At 47.7% G+C, this 22,543-nt stretch overlaps 1 protein-coding gene across 1 annotated transcript in view; it reads right to left on the bottom strand.

Moving 5' to 3' along the window:
- Nucleotides 1–22,543, bottom strand: part of LOC119163001 (uncharacterized) — a 55,216-nt gene that overhangs the window by 14,388 nt on the left and 18,285 nt on the right. Inside the window, exons 4-5 of the mRNA XM_075885540.1 lie at nucleotides 14,028–14,096; nucleotides 9,144–9,188 (exon numbers count right to left, since the gene is read on the bottom strand). Of these exons, the coding sequence (XP_075741655.1) occupies nucleotides 9,144–9,188; nucleotides 14,028–14,096 (114 nt within the window). The remainder of the gene's footprint in view (nucleotides 1–9,143; nucleotides 9,189–14,027; nucleotides 14,097–22,543) is intronic.

Here is a 22,543-nt window from a genome sequence, read left to right as displayed (position 1 = left end):
TTGACGGGACCACAGCGCGTGTTCGAATTAAGCGAGATCGAATAATGAGATTCGACTGTGTTTATTTTCCGTCGCACGCGTGGTCGTGTAGTGGTACATCGGGCCACGAGGCAGTTTCCTTCTTTGCATGCTTATAGGTGTGCGCCCATCCGAGCAAACATTGCCACAAGCTGTTATAATGAATATAACGAAATAATGAATACAGTGAAATCTCGGTAGAACAAACCCCACACTAACAAACTTTTCAGATTAACAAACTTTTAAAAATCCTGCGCTGACTGCTAATAGATTCAATGTAAAACTATTTCACTAAGACATACTACAGAATACCGAACTTTTCAGAATAATGAGCCATAATTTAGTTCCACGTTATATTAACAACGCCTCAGTACTACGAACTTATGTACTGAAATCCGTCGCGACCACTGGAGGGATACGCAAGCAGACGACAAAGCGAACGATCGCCCTGCTTTTCGCAAGACGCGCAACGGTGTGCAGGGAAAAAAAAAAGGCGACTTTCCTTTCTTTCTTTCCTTCCTTCCTCTTGTTGAAACGCCGACGCTGCAGGTTTACAAGTGAGCACAGAGGCGAGGACAACACGGGAGGGCAAGGTCAGCGAAACAGAGTGAGAGATGCGGAGCAGGAAGCATGAGCGCAGAAAACCCGAGACAGCGGGAAAGCAGAAAACAAAACGCGAGAAATTTCCTTTTTTTTAGCACCTTTTTTTTTTCTTCGAAAGAGGCGATGACAGCCGTGACGCTTCAGGTTTTTCTTTGGAGGCCTTATTTTTCAGTTGTGTTCATCTCTTTTTGGTGATTACTTATCGGGTTCGCAAAGCAAGCCTGCGTTCGCTCTGCGGTGATACTACAAATGAGTTCATCTCTTCTTGCGATGAAGAAGCGGATGCAGTTTTCGCTAAGCGAGACAATGAATATTCTTCAGCAACAGGAAGGCAAAAAGTAGGCTGTTGTGACCAAAGAACCGAATTGCACCACAGGAATGTGGATGAGCTTGAGGCCTTCGCGCTGCAAAATTTATGCTGCTCGCGTCAAAAAAAAAAAAATCACAAACTTTTTTGAAGTAAACGTGCATTTTCTGGTGTTTGCTTGTCCATTTTTTTTTTTTTTTCTCGTAAAAAACAAGTTCAAGGACCCACCGCTGTAAAGGTAAGTCATTCTGGTCGGTGAAAAATAAGTATTTATGATTAATTTTCGAGCTTTCACTATAACGACCTTTCAAAATAACGAACAGATTTCCGCAGTCCCCTGAAGTTCGTCATACCGAAATTTCACTGTATAACGAAATAAGTGCGGCTCCCTTTCAACTTGCTGACCTGTAGGTCGGGGGATCGAATTCCGGCTGCGGCGGCTGCATTTCCGATGGAAGCGGAAATGCTGTAGGCCCGTGTGCTCAGATCTGGGTGCAGGTTGAAGAACCCCAGGTGGTCGAAATTTCCGGAGCCCACCACTACGGCGTCTCTCATAATCATATGGTGGTTTTGGGATGTTAAACCCCACATATCAATCAATAAATCATCAATCCCCTTCAACTTCGTTATAACAAGGTTTGAGCGTAATTGACGCAGTGAATTACAGAAACACAGTTCATACAATGAGATATGCTATTAGTGAAAGTGCAGCATTTTCATATGCGAATACAATCCAAATTTGGCTCTAATTTAGATGTAGAAAAAGGCAATACTCAATGCAGTAGCTATATAATTAGGGTCAGCGAGTATGTAGCAAAAGGTAGAGTAACAACGCAAGCAGAATTGCTCTTTCATGATCACTTATATTCATTTATACAGACAACAGTAGAATTTATTTCATTAACACACAATCAGTATGCAAACAAAATCCACAGACTGGATAAAATAATTAGAGTATTGAATATAAAATACAAAAGAAGCACAATGGGTTACCCGACGACTCCATCCTCCCGAATGCAGGAGGTGAAAGAGCATCACGATCGTGTGCAGCACACCACCGCCATTTTTAGAGTTTTCTTTGCATTTTGCTTTTCTGCGTTTTTGAAGCGAACTGGGTGAAAACTCGTCTGTAAAGCCAAGTCTTTACAGACCGAGGCGGGCCACATCCACGTCGGTACTGTCAGGCCAAGCTGACAGTACCGGGCATTATGGCTCAGCCTGACATCATGGACTATCATGGATCTTCTGGACTGCCCATAGTTGATCTAGATAACACGCGCTTTGTACCATCTTCTGCCAGTAAAACCAATGTTCTTCGGGGTCAGCAAGAGTCGCGGGACAGCCCCCCAGCATGTGTCTAATTCTAATCATGCCATCGTACGTATCACACGTATCACACTCGCCTAGAATTTCACTATCAGGGTGAATTTTATTTAGAAAATACATAGTTGGGCAAGTTCTCGTTTTGCAGTAAATGTAGCGTGACTGCGTGAGCCCTTTTCAACATTATGTGTGGCAGTGGGAATCGCCTATGCCCAAAGTAATAATATTTTGTGATGTCGTATGTGATTAAATGAACTTTATGATCCCCGGAATAGCGGTAGGCGTCGGGTTGGGTCTCACCAGCACTGGAGTCCTCGTACCACGTCATCCGCACCCCTCGTGGAGCTTGACCTGGGTCTCGTCCTTTTGTCCCATATGGGCAAGAAATCATCGGATGTCAGCATTGATAGCCTTGACTTCATCAAAATGCTTGATTGGGCTGGTTGGTGCTCTATTCTCGACTCTTCTATCCAGTCCTGTCGTTTGCGCTGTTAAGCACTTTCTTCGTCAGCATCGACTTCGTTCATAAGTTTAACCACAGTCCTTAAAACCTGGCCCCTGTCAAAGCTCGTGTCGTAACCTGACAGTCCTCCAAGAAAATAGCCTGTCATCGTCTCTTGTGAACCTGGCTGCGCCTAGCAAGTTTTCCAGCACTACACACGTTGAAGTGCTTCTTCAGCATCGTCTTCAACAAAACATAAAAGCTGCTGCGCAAGAACAAAACCTGCAACAACATCGCTAGTCTTCGGTGGCAGTTTGTTTCTATATCATCATCTCCTAGCCGAACCGTCTGCACAATTCTTCTGTTCATTAGTGGACTGCATGCATGGACAACAGATTTTTCAGAGCAGACGTCACTAAGAACGGCCCCAAAACTACCGTGATTGCGTTCACGTGTTTGCACTAGATGAAATTCGAGAGCTAGTTAGGCTTACTGCCATACCTTCGCGCGATGTATTCCTTGTCAGTGCCTGTTGATTCATCATCACCGTGCTGCGAAGCCGCTACCTCTACACATAATAAATTGATGGGCTTTTAGCATGCCTGTCAGGCACTTCAGATGCAATTGAACATTTTGGCCCCCGTCGCTTCCGAGAAGTCGGCAGTAGAGCCAGCAGTTTTCACAATGCTTTCCTAGTTTTTGTTTGCTGCACAGTCAGGTATGTTGGGCAGCCCCGGTAAAACTGCAGGTACAGCCACCTGAGTGAGAACACGTTTTTTTTTGGTGTGTGCAACAGGACGTTTCTCTTGTATTTTGAATGATATGTGGTAGAGATTGCTTCTTCCAGGAACTGCTTCGCGCATGTATGGTCAGCAGGCTGAAGCTTCCGTCAGCTTTCGCAATCACCCACCGCCCGTTATCCTAGCGTTCTGGTTTACACGGAGCCTTGAAAAGCGACACACGCTCCGTACAAGTTCGATACCCCGACTTACAATTCAGGAAGAAACACCACTTGCCCCTTTCAAGGCGCAGCCAGTGACAAGGCCACTGATGTGTACTAGGAGTCATAAGCCGCGTCGAAGTACACATGCACTAAAACACAGGCAGGGCTTACGGGCACAGGAAAATGTGTGACCAGATCCCCAAATCCCATGCCTGCAAACCTTTCAGGAATATGTTCTTTCGCGCTCAAATACCTGGCGCCCCATACAGTAGCATCATCTCAACTCGCGTGACAGGAACTACTCGTACCTGAAGGTCATCGGCAAACACAATCTGCCTTTGCTCCCTTCTTGCGCGGAGTAGCAATTGTCGACACCTTGCTTATTCTTACACCGTGATCATGGCTCACATCATATAGCTAAGAAGACATGCCCTGGCGGTGCCCGATCTTACCCTGTAGTAATGTCACCAAGCTGTCCAAAAGGGAGTTTTTGCAAAGGCCACATGGAACATACCAGCAGACTGTACATACAGGTTTGCAGTTGAAACAGGCAAGGGACAATTATTTTTCTTGCAGGCAACAACTTTTTGTCAACTTCATCACAATTGACTGTGTAATATTCATGTGTTGAATGAATCAGTGATGTTGCAGCACCTGAACTGACTTTCTGAAGTTCCCTTATACATTGCATTTACAATAAAATATTGTGAGCCACCGGTTTATTCGGCCAGGCTCGAGCTCAATCACGCCGGTGATGATATTCTTAGATGAAGATGTACAGGTGATGATGATTACAAAGAGAATAAAGAGTCATTCGCTTGTCGCGCTCACACTAATTCCCCCACGCGGTGAAAGCGGCCGCCTGGTCGCTTGAGAGTATTATGAAATGCGTCGCGCATAAGGCTTCAAACGAGATACGTGCACTATCTCTGTTCCTCGGCAACGATGATCAGGACTTGCGCTAAGAGGAGAAACGCGGTAATTGACAGGAGATGTCTGTTCGACCACCGTGTATGGCCCAATGAAGCGACTGATGAATTTGTCGCATAGGCCGGGGACGCGTAGTGGAGTCCATAGAAGAACTTCGTCACCAGGGGAAAAACTCACAACACGGCGAGACGAGTCGTAGCGAGATTTTAGAGTGTCTTGAGAGAGGCCGATGATAATACGGGCCTGGTGACGGCAGTGTGCGAGACGAGATAGGAATTCTTCAGAGAAAGGAGCCGTCGAGGGTGCAGGGGCGGAAAGGAAAGAGACATCCAGAGCGAAACTCGGCGAGCGACCATGGACGAGAAAAAATGGAGAAAAGCCGGTAGTGCGTTGAGCAGCCGTATTATAGGCGACTGTCACGAAGGGTAGAATTGCATCCCAGTTCGTGTGGTTGGGGTGAATGTACATGGCGATCATGTCCCAATAGGGTCCGATGAAACCGTTCAGTCAATCCGTTGGTCTGCGGGTGGTAGCTAGAAGTGGTCTCGTGAACAGTGTTCGAGGCACGCAAAACTTGCTCGACAATGGAAGATAGGAAGACTTTGCCACGATCACTGAGGAGAATGCGTGGAGCTCCATGACGCAAAAAGATGTGGCGAAGAAAGAAATCGGCGATCTCAGTGGCAGTCTCAGATGGTATATAAGCAGTTTCTGCGTAGCGGGTAAGGTGGTCGACTGCCGTGACAATCGAGCGATTCCCATTGAATGATATAGGAAGAGGGCCATACAAGTCGATTCCAACGACTTCAAAAGGTGAGGCGGGACAAGGAAGAGGTTGCATTTAAGCCAGCCGGAGCAGTTGTCGGTCGTTTTCGCCGTTGGCAATGGACACAGGAGGCGACGTACTTAGCGACGGCTGAAGAGAGGCCAGGCCAAAAACAACGACTTCGTATTTTGTCGTAAGTCTTGTGGTAGCCTAGATGAGCAGCGGTTGGATCATCATGAAAGGCTTCCAGAACTTCACGTTGCAGAGAACGTGGGATGACGGGTACCCACTTGTTGCCATCGATGTGGTAAACGTAGCGACATAAAGCATCACCGACAAGCTTAAATTGTTCAAGTTGTCGACGGAGTCTGCCGTGTGGAGGAGTAGTAGAGCCGGTCAAGCGGTCAACAATGGTGCGGCAGTATGGGTCGACACGTTGTTGTGAAACAAGGGCGGATAGGGTGGCAGGTGATGAACTTAGCGCTGCGATTGGAGAGGTGCTGTTGTTTTGGAGTATCGATGGTGAATTGCTTCCGCTGGGCAAAGGACAGCGCGATAGAGCATCAGCATCTTGATGCTTCTTCCCAGATCTGTAGGCGACATCGAAATCATACTCCTGTAAGCGAAGCGCCCAGCGACCAAGGCGACCCGATAAGTTTTTCAGCGATGAAAGCCAGCATAGGGCATTATGGTCAGTCACGACGGTAAAATGACGGCCGTGAAGATATGGTCGGAATCTATGCACTGCCCAAACAACAGCAAGGCACTCCTGCTCTGTGATAGTGTAGTTCTTTTCTGGAGCGGTAAGAGCACGACTTGCGTAAGCAACGACGCGCCCGCGTGAGTTTTTGTCACGCTGCAAGAGTACCGCACCGAGACCATGACTACTTGCGTCGGTGTGAAGGATGGTGGGTGCGGTGGAATCGAAGTGGCACAGTACCGGATCCGACGTGAGGGCTTGCTTCAATGCCGTGAAAGCGCTTTCGCAGTCTTCGGACAAAATGAAGGGGACGTTCTTTGCGAGGAGTTGATGGAGCGGAGACGCAAGTTCCGCGAAACCACGTATGAAGCGCCGGAAGTAAGAAGATAACCCAAGAAAGCTGCGCAGGTCCTTCTGACGTAGTGGACGAGGAAAATCGAGGACAGCGGCAAGCTTCTCGGGGTCGGGCCGAATTCCTTCTTTGCTGACAAGGTGGCCGAGAACCTTGATTGTCTTGCTAGCAAAGGTACATTTCTTGGTGTTAAGCTGTAGACCAGCTTTTGCAAGGCATGTGAGGACTTCGTCAAGACGTTGTAGATGCTGCGAGAACGTGGATGAAAACACTACTATGTCATCGAGATAGCACAGACATGTTTTCCATTTCAAACCACGCAATACGCCGTCTATCATGCGTTCGAAGGTGGCGGGCGCATTACAGAGTCCAAAAGGCATCACATTGAACTCATACAACCCATCTGGCGTTGAAAAGGCGGTCTTCTCTTTATCAGACTCCGACATTGGTGTCTGCCAGTAGCCTGACCTAAGGTCGAAGCTGGAAAAATACTCTGCGCCCTGTAATGAATCCAGTGCATCGTCGATCCGAGGGAGGGGATAAACATCCTTGCGCGTTATTTTGTTTAGCGCACGGTAATCGACGCAGAAACGCACTGTCCCATCTTTCTTTTGAACGAGAACAACAGGGGATGACCAGAGACTCGAGGAAGGACGTATGATGTTACGTCGTAGTATGTCTGAGACGTTTTCCTCGATGATCTTGCGTTCTGCCTGAGACACGCGATATGGACGCCGATGTACAATACGAGAGCCGTCAGTCTGGATGCTGTGAGTAGCGGTGGTAGTCATGCTGAGGGCGGGCGAATTCACGTCAAATAGAGAACGGTGTCTATTTAACAGGGCGAGCAAATCTTCAGTTTGATCAGGTGTTAAGTCATTGCTTATTGTCGCCGACACAGGTGTGGCAGAGGCATTGAATGGCAATGATTGCGACTTCGGAACATCGTTGTGGTTGTTGTTCGGAAGAGTAACAATCGCAACAGGCTCACTGTCGACCGCGCAAGATACTGTTGAGCCACAGGGGAGCAGTACACACTCTGACGTTTGATTTATGGCGGTTAGGTACGTACACCCATCGAAGAAGCGAATAAGCTCCGGTGTGATCATAATGCCTCTACGTAGGGTATGACCGTAAGGGAGAATTAGTACGTCGCCATCCACAATGTCGGTGCAATTAACACTTTTAATTTCTTCGATGTATGGCCGAAGTACGTAATCTGACGTGGTGACAAGTCCGATGCGTCCACCTTGTTCAAGCGGAGAAGAGTCAGTGGCGTTTAGATGCAGGAGGCGCTGATCACATGATATGAAAGCGGACGCAGAAGACAAGAAATCCCACCCAAGAATGAGAGCGTGGGTGCACTCACGAAATACCGCGAAAACAATGTGATGACGAATGCCTTCTATGCAGACACGAACGATACACTGTGCAAGTGAACGAATGAGAGCGTTGGTCGCCGCACGTAGAGGTGGGCCGCCATAAGGTGTGGCGACTTTTCGAAGGCGGGAACAAAAATCAGCACGAATATGTAATCGAAACGGCAGCGCCAGTGTCTACAAGAGCCTCAACACGTACACCTTCTACGCTGAGGTGCGTAGTAAGGTGGTGCACGCACTGGCGGTGATTACGAAGCCACAGGCGTATGGTCTGCTGTTGTAGGCACAGAAACGGTGGGTGCGGCAGAGAGCGCGGCAACTTCAGCGTACGTGCGCGTCTGGCGCACGCAGGGACTGTTGGAACACGTCACATGCGATGCGGAGGCGACCTCTTGTTTAATCAGGTCTCGCAAGCTATCTTTTTCAGGAGGTGAAGTAACTTCCGCAGCACAGGAAGAGCAGCGCCCGTGCAGCTCTTCACGAACGATGTCGCGAATAAGCGCACGCAAGTTGAGGGGTGCAGGCAAAGGAACGTCGGTGGCATCGTAGCAAAGGAGAAGAGACTGAAGCTCGTCAAGTCGCTGACAGATGGTTATCACGTCCTGGGTGGTGGCAGGATTTTGCGTGGCGAGGGCGTGAAAGGCGACGGTGTTAATGCCTTTAATAATGTGGCGTATTTGGTCGTTTTGAGACATGCCGGTGTTAACGCACTTGCACAGTGCAAGGACATCCTCAATATAAGAGGTGTAAGATTCACCCGGCAGCTGCGTGCGTTGAGCGAGTTTCTTCTTTGCTGCCTCAGTGCGAACTGCAGGGGCACCAAATACCTGACGAATTTGCTGCTCGAAAGTGTCCCAGTTGGGAAGATCTGAGTGGTGGTTCCAGAATCAAGTTTTCGCAACATCGGACAAGTAAAATGGGACGCTGCGCAACTTGTGTGGATTGTCCCACCTGTTCAAATCGCTGACGAGGTCGTAGTTCTTGATCCAGTCTTCGACATCATCGCCTCGGATACCGGAAAACACAGGTGGATCACGCAGGCGAGTGTTGTTGGACGGAGCGGGTGGCGGTGGCTGCAGTAGGACGGCGACGTTGGATGGGCCAGGGTTTTCTTGGGCCGCCATGGCAGGGGGTTGTACGCGACGACCCGAGCGGAGCTCCAGTGAGAACGGGCGAGAGGACTTGAGGGAACGAAAAGCACAGTCCACCACTTGTGAGGAACGGGTTTATTCGGCCAGGCTCGAGCTGAATGACGCCGGTGATGATATTCTTAGATGAAGAAGATGTACAGGTGATGATGATTACAAAGAGAATAAAGAGTCATTCCCATGTCGCGCTCACAATATTTACATAAACAAATAAGGTTATTATAACACTTACATGTCTGTGTAGAGGAGTCCTTCACTTCATGGCGCTGAAGGCCTCCTATAACGATACACAAAAGAAAAAAAAATTTGAGTACATCTATTTGTTCAAATATATCTAGCATATTATTACCACACACGTAATTTAGGTATGTGCATCTGTGCAGCAGGGAACAGGAAGGTGACAGAAGAAGAGCATGTTCAGCTATTGGCAAAGGTATCCGGTGCACATTAATTCTACACCTTCAAGCCGATTGTTACGTCGCCTCTGAATAAAATAAACCCTTCTTTTGGACATAATTGAGTAGTGGAGGTGCTGTGTACAAAACATACGTACCACAGAGCCACAGCTGTTTGAACTTCACCGGAGCCGTCGTCTTGCTGGTCTGCCATTGACAACAGTCGTCATGGCCTAGTGCAAGGGTCAAGAATCAACCGCCTCAACTATGCACAGGTCTACGCCGACTAGGCCTTACTACACGGCGGCATTAGCTTCTTTGCAACAATCAGTATGTATGAAAGATATCAACAAAACTAAAACTCCGTGGCCACGTCATGACTCATTTGCATCCAAGCAGAATTTCGGCCAGCGCATTCAGCTCGGCCCTGCCACTCAGAGGCGGGCAGCCCCAATTCAGCAAGCTAATCGCCGACCCTTCACAACTGAGCGGTCTGCGCATTGGTTCGGCGAGTGTGCTTTACTAGTCTGCTACAACTGCGGCTTTTAAGTCCACACTACCAGGTATTGCAACTACCGGCAGCTACCGAGGTACGACCAATTGTCGAGATATAACCGGTCTAACATTACACGAGCACAGGCATTCCCAGGAAGTGCATCGAACGAGACCCCAGGACCCCTACGAAACCAATCTCTGGCTTCTGACCGCAGTGTGACACCACCTCCTACCCCGCGCATCAACGGATCACCGTCTCCTCGGCGCACCCACTTCTGGCCTTCTCCGGAAAACTAGTCCGAGTGGCCGTTGAAGGTGATCTCTCTGGACAGTCTTCGATTCCAACAGAAATATCCTCTTTAGCTTCCATGTTTAAAAATAAGGTTTATGTGCTTATCGATGGTGTACCAACAATAGCCTTAGTGGACACAGGTGCTATCGGGTCAGTGATGAGTCTCGTGTTCACCTGCCTCCTTGAACAAAAAGTCATGTTTCGTTAAGACCGTGCTGATACGTTTTGTGGAATGAGTGGGAATGTGTTACAACCTGTTGGTGCGTGCACTATGACTGTTACTTTGGCGTATTAGAAATTTGTTGCAGAGTCTGCTGTTTTCCCTTGTATTACGCATGAAGTCATTCTGGACTGGATTTTCTGAAGATATGTGGTGTCACTGTCGATTCCCACGCAGGACAAATTACAGTAGACTTGTATGTCCCAGTTGCATTCATGAAGATTCCGCACTGTCAGGAAAGTGTCCTTTGCTTGTTCGTAGACACAACTGTGCCGCCATTGTCAGCAAATGTGTCCCTGTTGCCTGTTCCCCTGCAAGTGAGGAAACGTTTGACGCAACCATGGAGCCCATTCATCTCAGTTGCATAAATGAAACGTAGTGTTTAACGTCCTAAAACCACCATATGATTATAAAAGACGCTGTAGTAGAGGACTACGGAAATTTCGGCTACCTGGGGTTCTTTAACATGCGCCCAAATCTAAGCACACGGGCCTTTAACAATTTCACCTCCATCGAAAATGCAGTCACCGCAGCTGGGATTCGATCTCACGACCTGTGGGTCAGCAGCCGAGTACCTTAGCCACTATACCACCGCGGCAGGGCTCTCAGTTGCACAAAGCAGACTGTTTCAATTATCTACTGCATGCTATCCAATGCGCAAGTGCGTACTGGTTTATGGGTGATCAACTGCTCTGATGAACCGACAGTGCTGCCGGAGGGTCCGAAACTTCCAGAGATTGATGAACATCAGGTATTCTCCTTTGGCATCCTTTCAGAGAGCAGTTGATTTCCCAGATTAGACCCATTGCCATAATCTGCACGCCAGGGACACCATTATGGCTATGATCGATAAGCCACTGAGCACCAACGAGCGTAATGAACTGGGGAGTATTCTGCGCAAACACGCCGGTCTCTTCGATTTCGCACAGCTACACACTCCACCGTCATTCCCTGCTTCTCGTATGAAGCACCGCATCGACAAGACATCGCTGACAGAAACTATAACGTGTATTGCCTTTGGAACATGCAGTGATCAATGAATAGGTTTGTGAGACGCTCAAGAAAGATGTAATTCAAGAATCATGTAGTTCGTGGGTCGCTCCAGTAAGTCTAGTGAGGAAGAAGGATGGGAAATGGCGATATTACGTTGACTACCGTCATTTTGACGCCATCACCACAAAAAAAAAAAAGACATATACTTAGTCCCGCGAATTGACACTATTGACTGTCTTTCATCGAGCTCTTACTTTTTGATACCGGCAGATTACAATGCACTAAGAAAACAAGTAGAAAACGGCATTTGCCACACCAGATGGACTTTTTGAATTTAATGCGATGCCATTCGGTTTATGCAACATGCCTGCAACTTTTGAGCGCTTCATGGACAACATTCTACGTGGATTGAAGTGGCAAGTGGGTATGTGTTACTAAGACCATTTAATTTTCAAGTGCACCTTTTGTGAGGATAACACATGCTTCGGTCTCGTGTTTGACTGCCTAAGCAAAGCAGGCTTGGTGCTCAACTCAAAGAAATATCGTTTTGAGAGCGCCAAAGACTCGTCCTTGGATGATTTGTGGACAAAAAAGGCATACGACTGGATCCCGTGAAGACTGCCGCAGTGGAGGCGTTCAAGGAACCTCACTTGATGTAAGAACTGCACAGCTTTTTGGAGCTTTGTTCACACTTCCTTCGATTCATTCCCAGTTTTACAATATTGCGTACCTGCTCACGTGCCTGCTTCAGAAAGGGCCGCAGTTTGACTGGATCCCTGAATGTGAGTCTGCTTTATCCGAGTTGAAGTTTCTTTTGACGTCTCATCCAAATCTTCCACACCTCAATCCTCTGGCTACCAAGGAACTTCACACAGACGCTAGCAGTATTGATGTAGGTGCTGTCCTGATTGAACACTAGGATAACAAAGAACATGTCGTAGCGTATGCAAGTCCCTCGCTAAGCAAGTCCGAGCGTAACTACACCATCACAGGGCAAATGCCTCGCAGTGCAGCACTTCCAGTCCTACCTCTACGGATGCTTCTTTACCATTGTGACAGACCATCATTCTCTCTGCTGGTTGGTCAATCTGCGTGACCCATCTAGTCAGCTTGTGCGTTGGGCACTTCGTCTACAAGAATACGACTTCATGGTTTCCCATAAAAGCGGTCGATGTCACGCTGACGCAGATTGTCTTCCGCGACCACCATTTCCAACAACGGAATGTGAAACGGACAACTTCGACAACTACACCGTATCACTGAACCAACTGTTTCCCGATACCAAGACCTTTAGGAATAAGATAAGTTTTGCAATAATTTTGCTGTCTGCTTTGCTGAAATATATACAGCTTTAATTATTATGAGACTCAAGCACTTGTGGAAAGTAGTTGGTAAAAACCAGTTATTGTTCACTTTGCATAAATTCCTTCGTTTTTTTTTATATTATTGCGATAGCAATTATATGGACACTTTGGGCTGGATTTTTCTGCCGGCGTTGGCGTTGCCGTCACTCACCATATATGTACAAGTATCTATATATATGAAGATGCAAGAAAGAAAAAAATCCAAAAAAAGACAAGGCGCGCGGAATCGAACTTGGGTCCTCTGCATCACGAGTGCGAGGCGCTAATCACTGAGCCACAGAGGAGCACGTCCTTCAACATTCAAACAACACTATCTATATCTACCACTTACCACTACTGATGGGCATCCCGTGGGAAATTATCGTGTCTTCAGCATTGCTAGCAAGATGGCGCAATGAGCGCACATCGCCACATCGCGCGGTGGCGCACGCTCTCATCTTTTTTGCGTACTTCGCCACGCTTAGAGAAGGGGAGCAATGATGCCCCCTCGTGCGCCCTTATTTCGCAGTGGGGAGAATCGTATGCCTTGGCTGGCCTTGGGCTTTACCTAAAAGGATTTTGTTGTAATTACCGGGTGCACCAAGGTCACTACAATCATTCCGAATCTCAGTTTTCGAAAAGCGCACACTCTGCAGACACAGCGAAGTAACAACTGAGATGCCTGTTTGCGTGCATCTGTACCTGTGAGTAGGTTTTTTGCGTAATTTGCGCGGGAGAAAAGTGGGGCACAATTTGATCTGCATTCTATTCTGTGCGTGACCTTTCAAATTGTTGCTATCACGTTCATTGCTTTGCCTTTGCGGCAAAGCTGCGACGATCTTCTTGGAAAGCACCACCTTTTTAGTGCGACAATTTTTCACAGGAACATGACGTTCTTGCGATGACTGGTTAGCGAACGGCCACCAACGCGCTTTTTGGTTCTCCGCAAAAAATATTCTCGTAATATAATATTATAAGATGAACACTGAACAACTGAAATGTCACTCCCGATTCACATTGTTTGCGTATGTGCATTTCTAGATGCATTGACGATGTGGGCGAGCCAAACCCGATTTAGCAGCAGAATGTGTGCTACTTATACAGCAAGAGGAATGTGCAGAAGCTTCAGACTCGCCTTATCCATACCTCTCACTGTAAATATATTAGAAAATGTTTTTCCCTACCACCACCGTCTGTGTAGCCTTTTCTAGAACCCGGATGAGTTAGCATCATGCCTAGTCTATCCGCATTATTATAGGGCATGAAATATAGCGATATACAAGTGTCTCCTCGCCAGATAAGTCACACTTGTCTAGTACTAAGAAATTCGGCAGCTACGAGAAATGCCCCTAAAATAGGAGAAACTGCCATCACTCACGTTCTCGCAAGCGCATCTTTGTGTCCATGCCTGGCAAGAGAGTAAACGTTGGAGACAGTCCAGCAGACACTGCAAGAAAGACCACTTGTTAGAAATAGTGCTTTTCTGAAGAGCCCACGAGGACTTTCGTACAAGTAATTAACACAGTGAATTACGAAAATACACTTCATGTAACCAAATGTGCTATTAGTAAATGGTGCAGTATTTCCATCTGCGTATACAAATCAAATAAAGCTCTATTTAGGTGTAGAAAAAGGCAATACTCAATGCAGTAGGTAAATAATTAGGGTCAGCGAGTATGTAGCAAAAGGTAAAGTACCAACGCAAGCAGAGTAACGATGCCAGCACGACTGATTAAGGGGGGTGGGGGGTGCTTTCCCTTTTCCGAGTGTAACTATCCACTTCTTTCCCATCGGGTACTTGGAATAGTAGTGAAAGTTAACGACCTTTTTACGGGTGCGTGATCATATAGAGGCACAGAGCAGTACTTCACCATTGCGCAGCACTTGCCGCGGAGACAAGCGGCCGCAGTTTTAAGAATCAAAATGCTATGCTTTTAAAATGAGCGTTAAAAGCAGACACCCAAGGTTATTATGAAAGCATCAATAGCCACCACACACAATATAACCAAGACACCCATGGTTATTATGAAAGCGTCAATAACCACCACACACAATTTAACCAATTGAACTACTACTTTGTTGAGTTTTACCACGACTGTGGTTCCTACACTGCGCCGCGCCTCAAAAGTGCACAAAACCTCGAAGTGACATCATACAAGCCCGATTCGCAGCTCCGCCATAGATCGCACATCAGGCCAATAGTCCTCGCAGTCCTCCTGCACCAAGCTCATAACGTCACTAGCAGAGGCATTTTCCCCAATTTTGCTTATGACAACCCCTTCAAAAGCAGCAAGCCCAATATGTTCTTGCTACCTTGTTTCGGGTGTCACCTGATTGTTATCTACAATGCAAAAAGTTTGGTTTTGCCATGGTCCTTTTTCCAGACACCGCATCGTATCATGCCTGTGACGATGACATTTCTAAAAATGTTTGAACTTTGGATCGGCAGCTGACAGCTGTGTGGCCCATTCTGTTGCACACGGTGCATTTTGCAATAACAGGTTGCAAATCACCGAGAAAGCTTTGCTTCTCAGTACCGGGCACTTTCGCATGCTTATGAAAATAGAAGAAGTTTTAAAGACGATAGCCTTTCTTGGGGGCTTTCGACCCAAAAATTTTGGTCTGTCTGTGTCTGTACATTTGTCTGTTTGTCCACTCTTAACGGCACCGGTACTTGAAACAGCCGACTCCATCCACAGCGCCCACCAATGCTGCTCAAGGTTTAGCGTTTATACTTGTGCAATTGTCAATTAATAAGCAACTATTGTGCAAGTTTGGGGCACCATAACACGTATATATTCTGCATGTACATCCTTTACTGGCATGTACATCTTTTACTAGAAAAGGCATACATAAGCAATTTTTAGAACCGTAGCACTTATCACGCAGCGCTGACCATGCAACGCTTGCACGGAACGGGGAGTTTCTAACGCTTTGCTAAGACGCGATGGTGGTGGCACCAACCCGTTGCCTTGCGTTCTAAACCTTATCACCTCTGCGACGGGCGCACACACCCGTCTCGGAGTCACGCGCTTTTTTTTTTAAGAACGCTGCCAGGTGGCACTCATGTCTCACATGTGACTTGACTTGATGCACTCGATCGCCTCCGCTGCACGCTCCAGGCACTCTAACGCAGTGGCTCCAGAATACCATCCACCGATTTTTTTACGGAGAACATAAAATAAATTGTTCACTCTCTCCACACGCAAGACTATAGTCTTTCGACCACATTTGCAGATTACATGCATATACGGGGCCAAGTTTTTCTGGTGCTGAACGTCTATAAATTCATCAGCTGCTTAGGTAGAGGTACCCAAGGTGGAGCATTTCCCTTTGCGGAAGCAAGTGACCAACTTCTTATACAATTGGACAAAAAATGCTCCTTGACGATCAACTAAACTAGACTATCGAAAGTACGGGGTCTCCGAGAGATCAATCCACCTATCAAAATGTCCTTTAATTCTAGCTACAAACTGTGTAGCTGTCTCTCCGTTCTATGGTTTTGACGCTCGGAAACGCTCACGATACTCTTCTGCCATGAGACGAAAATGCCGCAGAGGAGCTATCTTTACATGAGTATAATCTAGGCAGTAGTCAGAAGACAGTCTTCCATACACTTTCAGAGCTTCTCCTGTGAGGCACATGCTCAAGGCGATTGCCCATTGTAATTTGTCCCAGCCTCGGCTTGTCCTCACGCATTCGAACCTCTTGAGGTACGCGTCAAAGTCGTCTCGGGCAATCTCAAACTGCAGGAGAAATTTTCGAAGATTTATGGAAGGGTAGCGCACTGCTTGTACTTCAGGTCATTCTCCCGGTGGCGTTCGGTACGCTGGTGCTGCATCTAGCTCGGCAAGCCTTATGCGTAGCGGAAGGCTGCGTTCCTCTGCTTTGGCTAGAGCTTGCTCCGAGGCCACACGTTTGCCGGTATTTTTTCTCGCTCAACAGCCATCAGGTCGTGTTCTTTCGCCGCTTCATGCTGAGCCGCTCTATCATCTCGCTGACGATTTTCCTGCAGTCTCCTCCACCCTCTCAACTCTGCCTCTGACAAGCTCACTCGCTCCCCAGTTCCCTTAATTTCTGCATTTCCATAGCATCTACAATGTGTCTGTGCCACAGAGAACAAGGTCGTCCTGTCCCCTGGATGCCAAAATGTCACGGTGTATTAGCTTCACCGTACGAGGTTCAAGAAATAAAGACAAAGCGGGCGTTTTAAGTAGCACCCACACATCCAAACATTTAATCTATAGAAGATCAACTCTGCTGAGAGTCAAACGGTGAGTCGTGAACGGTTGTCGTCGGGACCCCTCGTGACGACTCACGTACAGGTGAACTCTGGGGCGGCCCGTGGACTTCTTGATAATTCAGAGCCACAAACTCTGAGGCACTAGGCGTCGGCAGGAACAGGGATTTGTTCTTCGCATCGCTGCCTCTTCCACCGAACGCTACGGTAATTGCTCGAATCTAACGCGCACCTTTTTTTCCGGTTAAGCGAGTTCTTAAGTCGCATGCACGTTAGAATCGAGTACAAACAAAAAAATTGCGGTCAATCTATTGCCACCGGCAAATCCAAAATGGCCGCCCCCTACGTGCGTCGGCATGGCGCGTCGGCCATTTCTGCCTACGTGTTTCCCATGTGCGGCACTTCGTACGTGTGCTGAGGAGCTCGTCATCTAGTACTGCATTAGCATCGACGGCGTGGAAGGGCCAACTCTAAAAACTCGAGCGCGCCACGATGCCGCTTTTAAAAGAAAAGTCATCGCGTGTGCAGAAACGGACGAAAATCGGGCCGCATCGCGGTCGCTCGGAGTTCCCGAAACGTGCATGCGGGACCGGCGGAAACAAAAGCAGAAGATTGTCGACAGCAAAGCTTCACGCAAAGGCTTCAGTGGACCACAGCAGGGTCGGTTTCGGCAAATAAAGAGCTGCTCGGCGAGTATGTGCTTGAGCAGCGAGCGGCACAGCGGCCCGTGACGACAGAACTGCTCCAAGTGCGGGCTATGCAATTAGTCTTGGAAAAAGGTCTAATGCGGAGCCAGTTTAAAGCGAGCAGGTGCTGGCTAACAAACTTTATGAAGAGGAAAGGCTTTTCCCTCCGAAGGGGAACATGCATATGCGAAAAGTTTTGTGGTGGAGTACGATGAAAAGCTTCACAGTTTTCAGAGGTTCGTTCTAAACTTGCGGCGCAACAACGGCTACCTGCTTGGGCAAATCGGGAATGCCGATCAGACGCCTCTTTACTTCGACATGCCCGGCACCACAACTGTCAAGAAGAATGGGGCGAAGCAAGTTCGCGTGCTGACATCGGTCCACGGTAAAACTGCAGGGACGGCAATGCTCTGTTACACGTCAGATGAGCACAAGCTTCGCCCGTACCTCATATTTAAATCGAAGACGCTCCCGAAAGGAGTCGTTTTTTTGAGTGGTGTGATCGTGCGGGCCAGCGAGAAAAATGGGTGCGCGTTGAAATCGATGTCCTCTGTTTTTTTGTTGTTTTTTTTTTCGTGGTGGAAATCGGGTGCGCGTTACAATCGAGGGCGCGGTAGAATCGAGTAAATACGGTACTTGCACCATGCGCTGCCCTTCCACTCCTGCCTTTTTATTCTCGGTGCTCCTGCCACGAGAGTTTTCCGCGTCTTTCATGTTTTTCTTTTCTTTTTGTAGTCTGTGTCACAGTGACTCAACAGCATTGTCGTCTATGTCGCTATCACTTCGCCGAAGTCTTTACACTCAAAACATGATACATCTACTGTGTCACAGTCTTTGCAAATCAGCAGATTGAATGCATCATCGACGATGTTTTTTAATATGTGCGCTACCTTCTCAAACTCCCCCATGCCATCGTACGCTTTGCGGCAAAGGGCGAACACATCCTGTATGTAAGACAGCTACGACTCCAATGACGTTTGAGTGCGAGATTCAAGCTCCTTTTTGGTCACTCCCTTCATGCCAGTAGATTTGCCAAACAGTGCATGCAACTTTTTTTTTTTGCACGCTTTCCAGCTGCCAATTAACGCTTCGTGATTCTCAAACCACACTTTGGCTGTTCTCTTCAGATAGAATGATATGTTCACCAACATGAGTGTTTCGTCCCAACGATAATTCTTGCTTGTTTTGTTTGCTCATACACCGGCAACCATTCTTGAATGTCGACATTGTAGGTCCCGCAGAACACGCCAGGGTTTTTGAGCTGGGGCAGAGCAACTATCGTCGTTGCCATTGCAGCTGTGGAAGCGGGACTCTGTTGTGCCATCATTGAATAAACTAAGCTTCGGCCGCTGTGTAGCTTCGTTATACTGTCTTCGTACCCAGCACCTCCACCAGAATGTCCTGGGTTGCGAGTAAGCAAAAGAAATGTATTTACATATTGTACACAGAGTACACAGAGTCCTTCAGCCAAGATGGCAGACTGGCAACAACAACATGAGTCCTTTCCATCAAAGTCGTCAAAGTCGTCCTTAGCCCTAACTCCGCCAACAGCGAGACTGCAGGCAGGACCGACGAGCTAGCGCACTTGTGGCGATGTGCTTCTTCGCAAGCAACGAAGCGGTAAGGGACGGCACGATCAGATTACTACGAGTGGGCGCGTGGTCGACGAGCGCGGCGTGTCATCGGAGTTGGCTTTAGCCCTAGCTCTGCTGACAGCGAGACTGCGGGCAGAAACGACGCGCTAGCGCACTCTTGGCGACCGTGCTTCTTCGCAAGGAATGAAGCACATCACTCACTACCTCCTCTGAACCACGTTTGGGCATTTTACGCATCGACAACAGACCACACAGTGAAGCTCGTCACCCCCCCCCCCCCCCCTTCAAAGCCAAGGATTGCTCGGAACAGCGGCTAGCAGTTTCGCGCATCGTCACTCGAAAATGCGATGCCAAGCGCAGTGTGCGCCGTGTTTGTGTCATCGTAGTTACACATTTTGGGCATCGTCACCGAACGCCGCCGGCAAGTGCATTACGCGCTGGCTGCACTGTCCACGCGGCCACGCACTCCACCGTCATATGGAGTGCTGTCAATAAGCTTTTGTGATGCGATTTAGACGTGCTTGGAGCCGTGCTTGATATCGCCACGAAGTGTATGAATGTTCGAAGGCAATGAAAGCCCCATAGATTAGAGTTTCCACGACCGGCTGTATGATGATGCGCTTTACTGCTAGAGTGGCAAAAGAGCATGTGTCAATCAGGGGCACAAATTTTTATATGCCCGTTTCGCTTCATTAATTATACTGCTAAAACTTCCTGTGCCACAAGTCTTCTGCCTATAACTTTGTTATTTGGAAAGAAGGCATCGGGCGTCATGGTGTGATACAGTTTTCTGATGCAACAAACCTTTTTCCAAATAAAGCAATGCTCAGTGATTATTTGTAATCAAGTACTCAATTACACTAATTACAACTTCAGCACAAAAAATATGTGTAATCATTTCAGTACATGGTCTTATTCAATTACGACCTTTCTGTTATGCCTATCACACCACTCCTTCATACAGAGAACTTGGTTTGAAATCTATGCTTGCTCTTTGTAAATCATGAAAAGGAAGTTATGGGAAAAAAAAAAACAACCAAGGAACACTGGTCAGAGACCAGATGCCTGAGAAGTCAAATATCACAAGACAAACCTGAGATCACAATTTTTAGGTGTCAGACGTAAAGAAAAGTTGAAACTTCAAACGCAGTTTTCTCAATACTGCTTTTTTTTTTTTTTAACAATATGCTCATCTCCTCCATGAAGTTCAATGAAGAAATAATTTGTCTCTCATAAAGTGTTTGTGGTATCGCCTCAAAATTTTTATGGAAGGATTGTGAGGTCATTTTTAGTGTCTGTGCCAATTTTCATCAATACCCTTTCACCCTTTTTTAGTAAACCAAGACCTTTATTCCAATTGCACAAACCTCACCTTACTCATGAGGATGAGTAGGAGAAAAAAAAAAGGAGTGAAGAGTGCTTTGTTTGGCAAGATTGAGTTGTTTTTTCACAAGGTATGCACCTATGTCTGACAAACTAGCTAGAATTCTGGACAAGCCTCATGCTCAAAGTAGCGCTGCAAAAGTTCAGCAGCCTCTCTAGCTGATCGGTCTGGTGGCACCACTGAACTGGCAGTACTGTCATCACATTCATCGCTGGAAGATTGATCCTCATCTTGCACTTCGGCAATCATTTACTTGACAGTCTCTTCAACATTTTCATCCATTGATTCGTAGTCCTGCAGAGTGAAAGGGGCAGAGGGTACGACCTGACTGAATACTGTCTTAATGTCGGCATTAGCAGGGCTTTCTTCTTCATCAGCTACTGCTTTCTTGCGCTTGAAAGCCAGCATGGTGAAAGCATCTATGTATTGTTGTTGCCTTCACTTGCTCCCAGGCACAAGCCAAAATGTGGACGGCTGCCAATAAATCTAAGCTGTAGCATTTCTCGCTGCCTGCTCTCAGCAGCATATGATGGAGTAATTTTCTGTGGCAATGAACTTTAATGTTCTGAATAATCCCTTGATCTGTTGGCTGGATCAATGCCATTGAATTGGCTGGCAAGAACTCCAGAGTAATGGCTTGGTGTACTTGAACCTGACCGTGGGCTGAGCAATTGTCCACGATGAAGACAACCTTTTTTTGCCTTGCCTCGTAAATCTAGCGTTTTCCTCCCGAAGCCAGTTTTCCAATATGGCCATGGTCATCCACGCTTTTCCGTTCCCATGTTACATAACGGGAAGGTGTCGAACCAACATCACCTAGACTATTCACAAGGCCCTTTCATACCCCTCTCTCCAGACGGCATACGTCACGCTAGTTGTCCGATGTTATGACCGGCACAGCAAGGAGGTGGCTTGCAAGGGACGCTCATCGGCGTAACGGTCAAACGCTGTCCGCGTCCTGCAGGAACGCGGGAGGCGTCTGTGTGCGCCGCAGGAAATGCACATCAGCATCGCTGGGACACACAGTCGGTGTCTAGCGCGTGCACGGACGGCTATAAAAGGAGCGTGTCGGGAGTGCGCTGTGCTCTCTCTCTCTGGACTTCGCTGGCCCGCTCGTCTCGAGTGCGCTCTGGGCCCTTGTGATGGAATGGCGCGTCTGAACGCTCTCGGTGCAATGTGCTTCTCTTGCAAATATGTAAATTAAACGCATCTTCTACTTGTTCGTGAGACGCGTCGCAAAAGTCGTCCTTCGCCGGATCCTGGGTGGCAGCCTCAACGTCTCCCCGGACATATCACCGACTGTCCAGTGGCCGAGGACGTGTCGCTCAGGTTGTGGTGTTGGTCACCCCGCGCACTTTTTTACCCCGAACGGCGGACAAGCCACGACAGGTTTGCCTTTCATCGCTACCTGCTTCGCTGCTTAGACTGCGTTAGGCTTGGTGCTGCATCGCACTGCTCCGAGTCTTCGTCCGTTCCCACGTGTCCTATTTTATTGATGTTGTATTTGTGAGTATGTGATTACACATCGATCAGTGCGTAATGGGACGTTGTTGTGTTCCCGGGTGCCGCGGCAATTATGACAGTGCTCCCAAAGTGCGTGTTTTCGCATTCCCCAAGGATGAAGCTCGGAAGAAGTCTTGGATAAAAGCCATTCCGCGAAAGGATTTCACACCAAGCATACACTCCAAGGTGAGAAACTGCTGAAGTTTGTTGTCTTACCGGCTCTATCGCATTACTGGCGTTCTGGCTCTGTTACTGTTGAACCGAGCGACTATCGTGAGTGGTGATGGTAGTTTTGTCGCGCTTCAGGTAGGGCAGTGCGGTAAAATAGAAAAGAAATACTCAGGCTCGTGTCAAAGTTCCTATTAGCCCGTTTCGTATGAAAGTAATGAAGTCACTGTTATGCTTGGCGCAGGTCTGTGAACTCCACTTCCTCGAGGCTGACTTCATCACAAAGATGTCACATTTCAACGCAGCTTTGGGACCAAC

This window comes from Rhipicephalus microplus, unplaced genomic scaffold (assembly GCF_043290135.1).
Source record: "Rhipicephalus microplus isolate Deutch F79 unplaced genomic scaffold, USDA_Rmic scaffold_184, whole genome shotgun sequence".
NCBI classification, from domain to species: Eukaryota; Metazoa; Arthropoda; class Arachnida; order Ixodida; family Ixodidae; genus Rhipicephalus; species Rhipicephalus microplus.
This window is presented reverse-complemented; position numbering and strand designations above follow the sequence as displayed.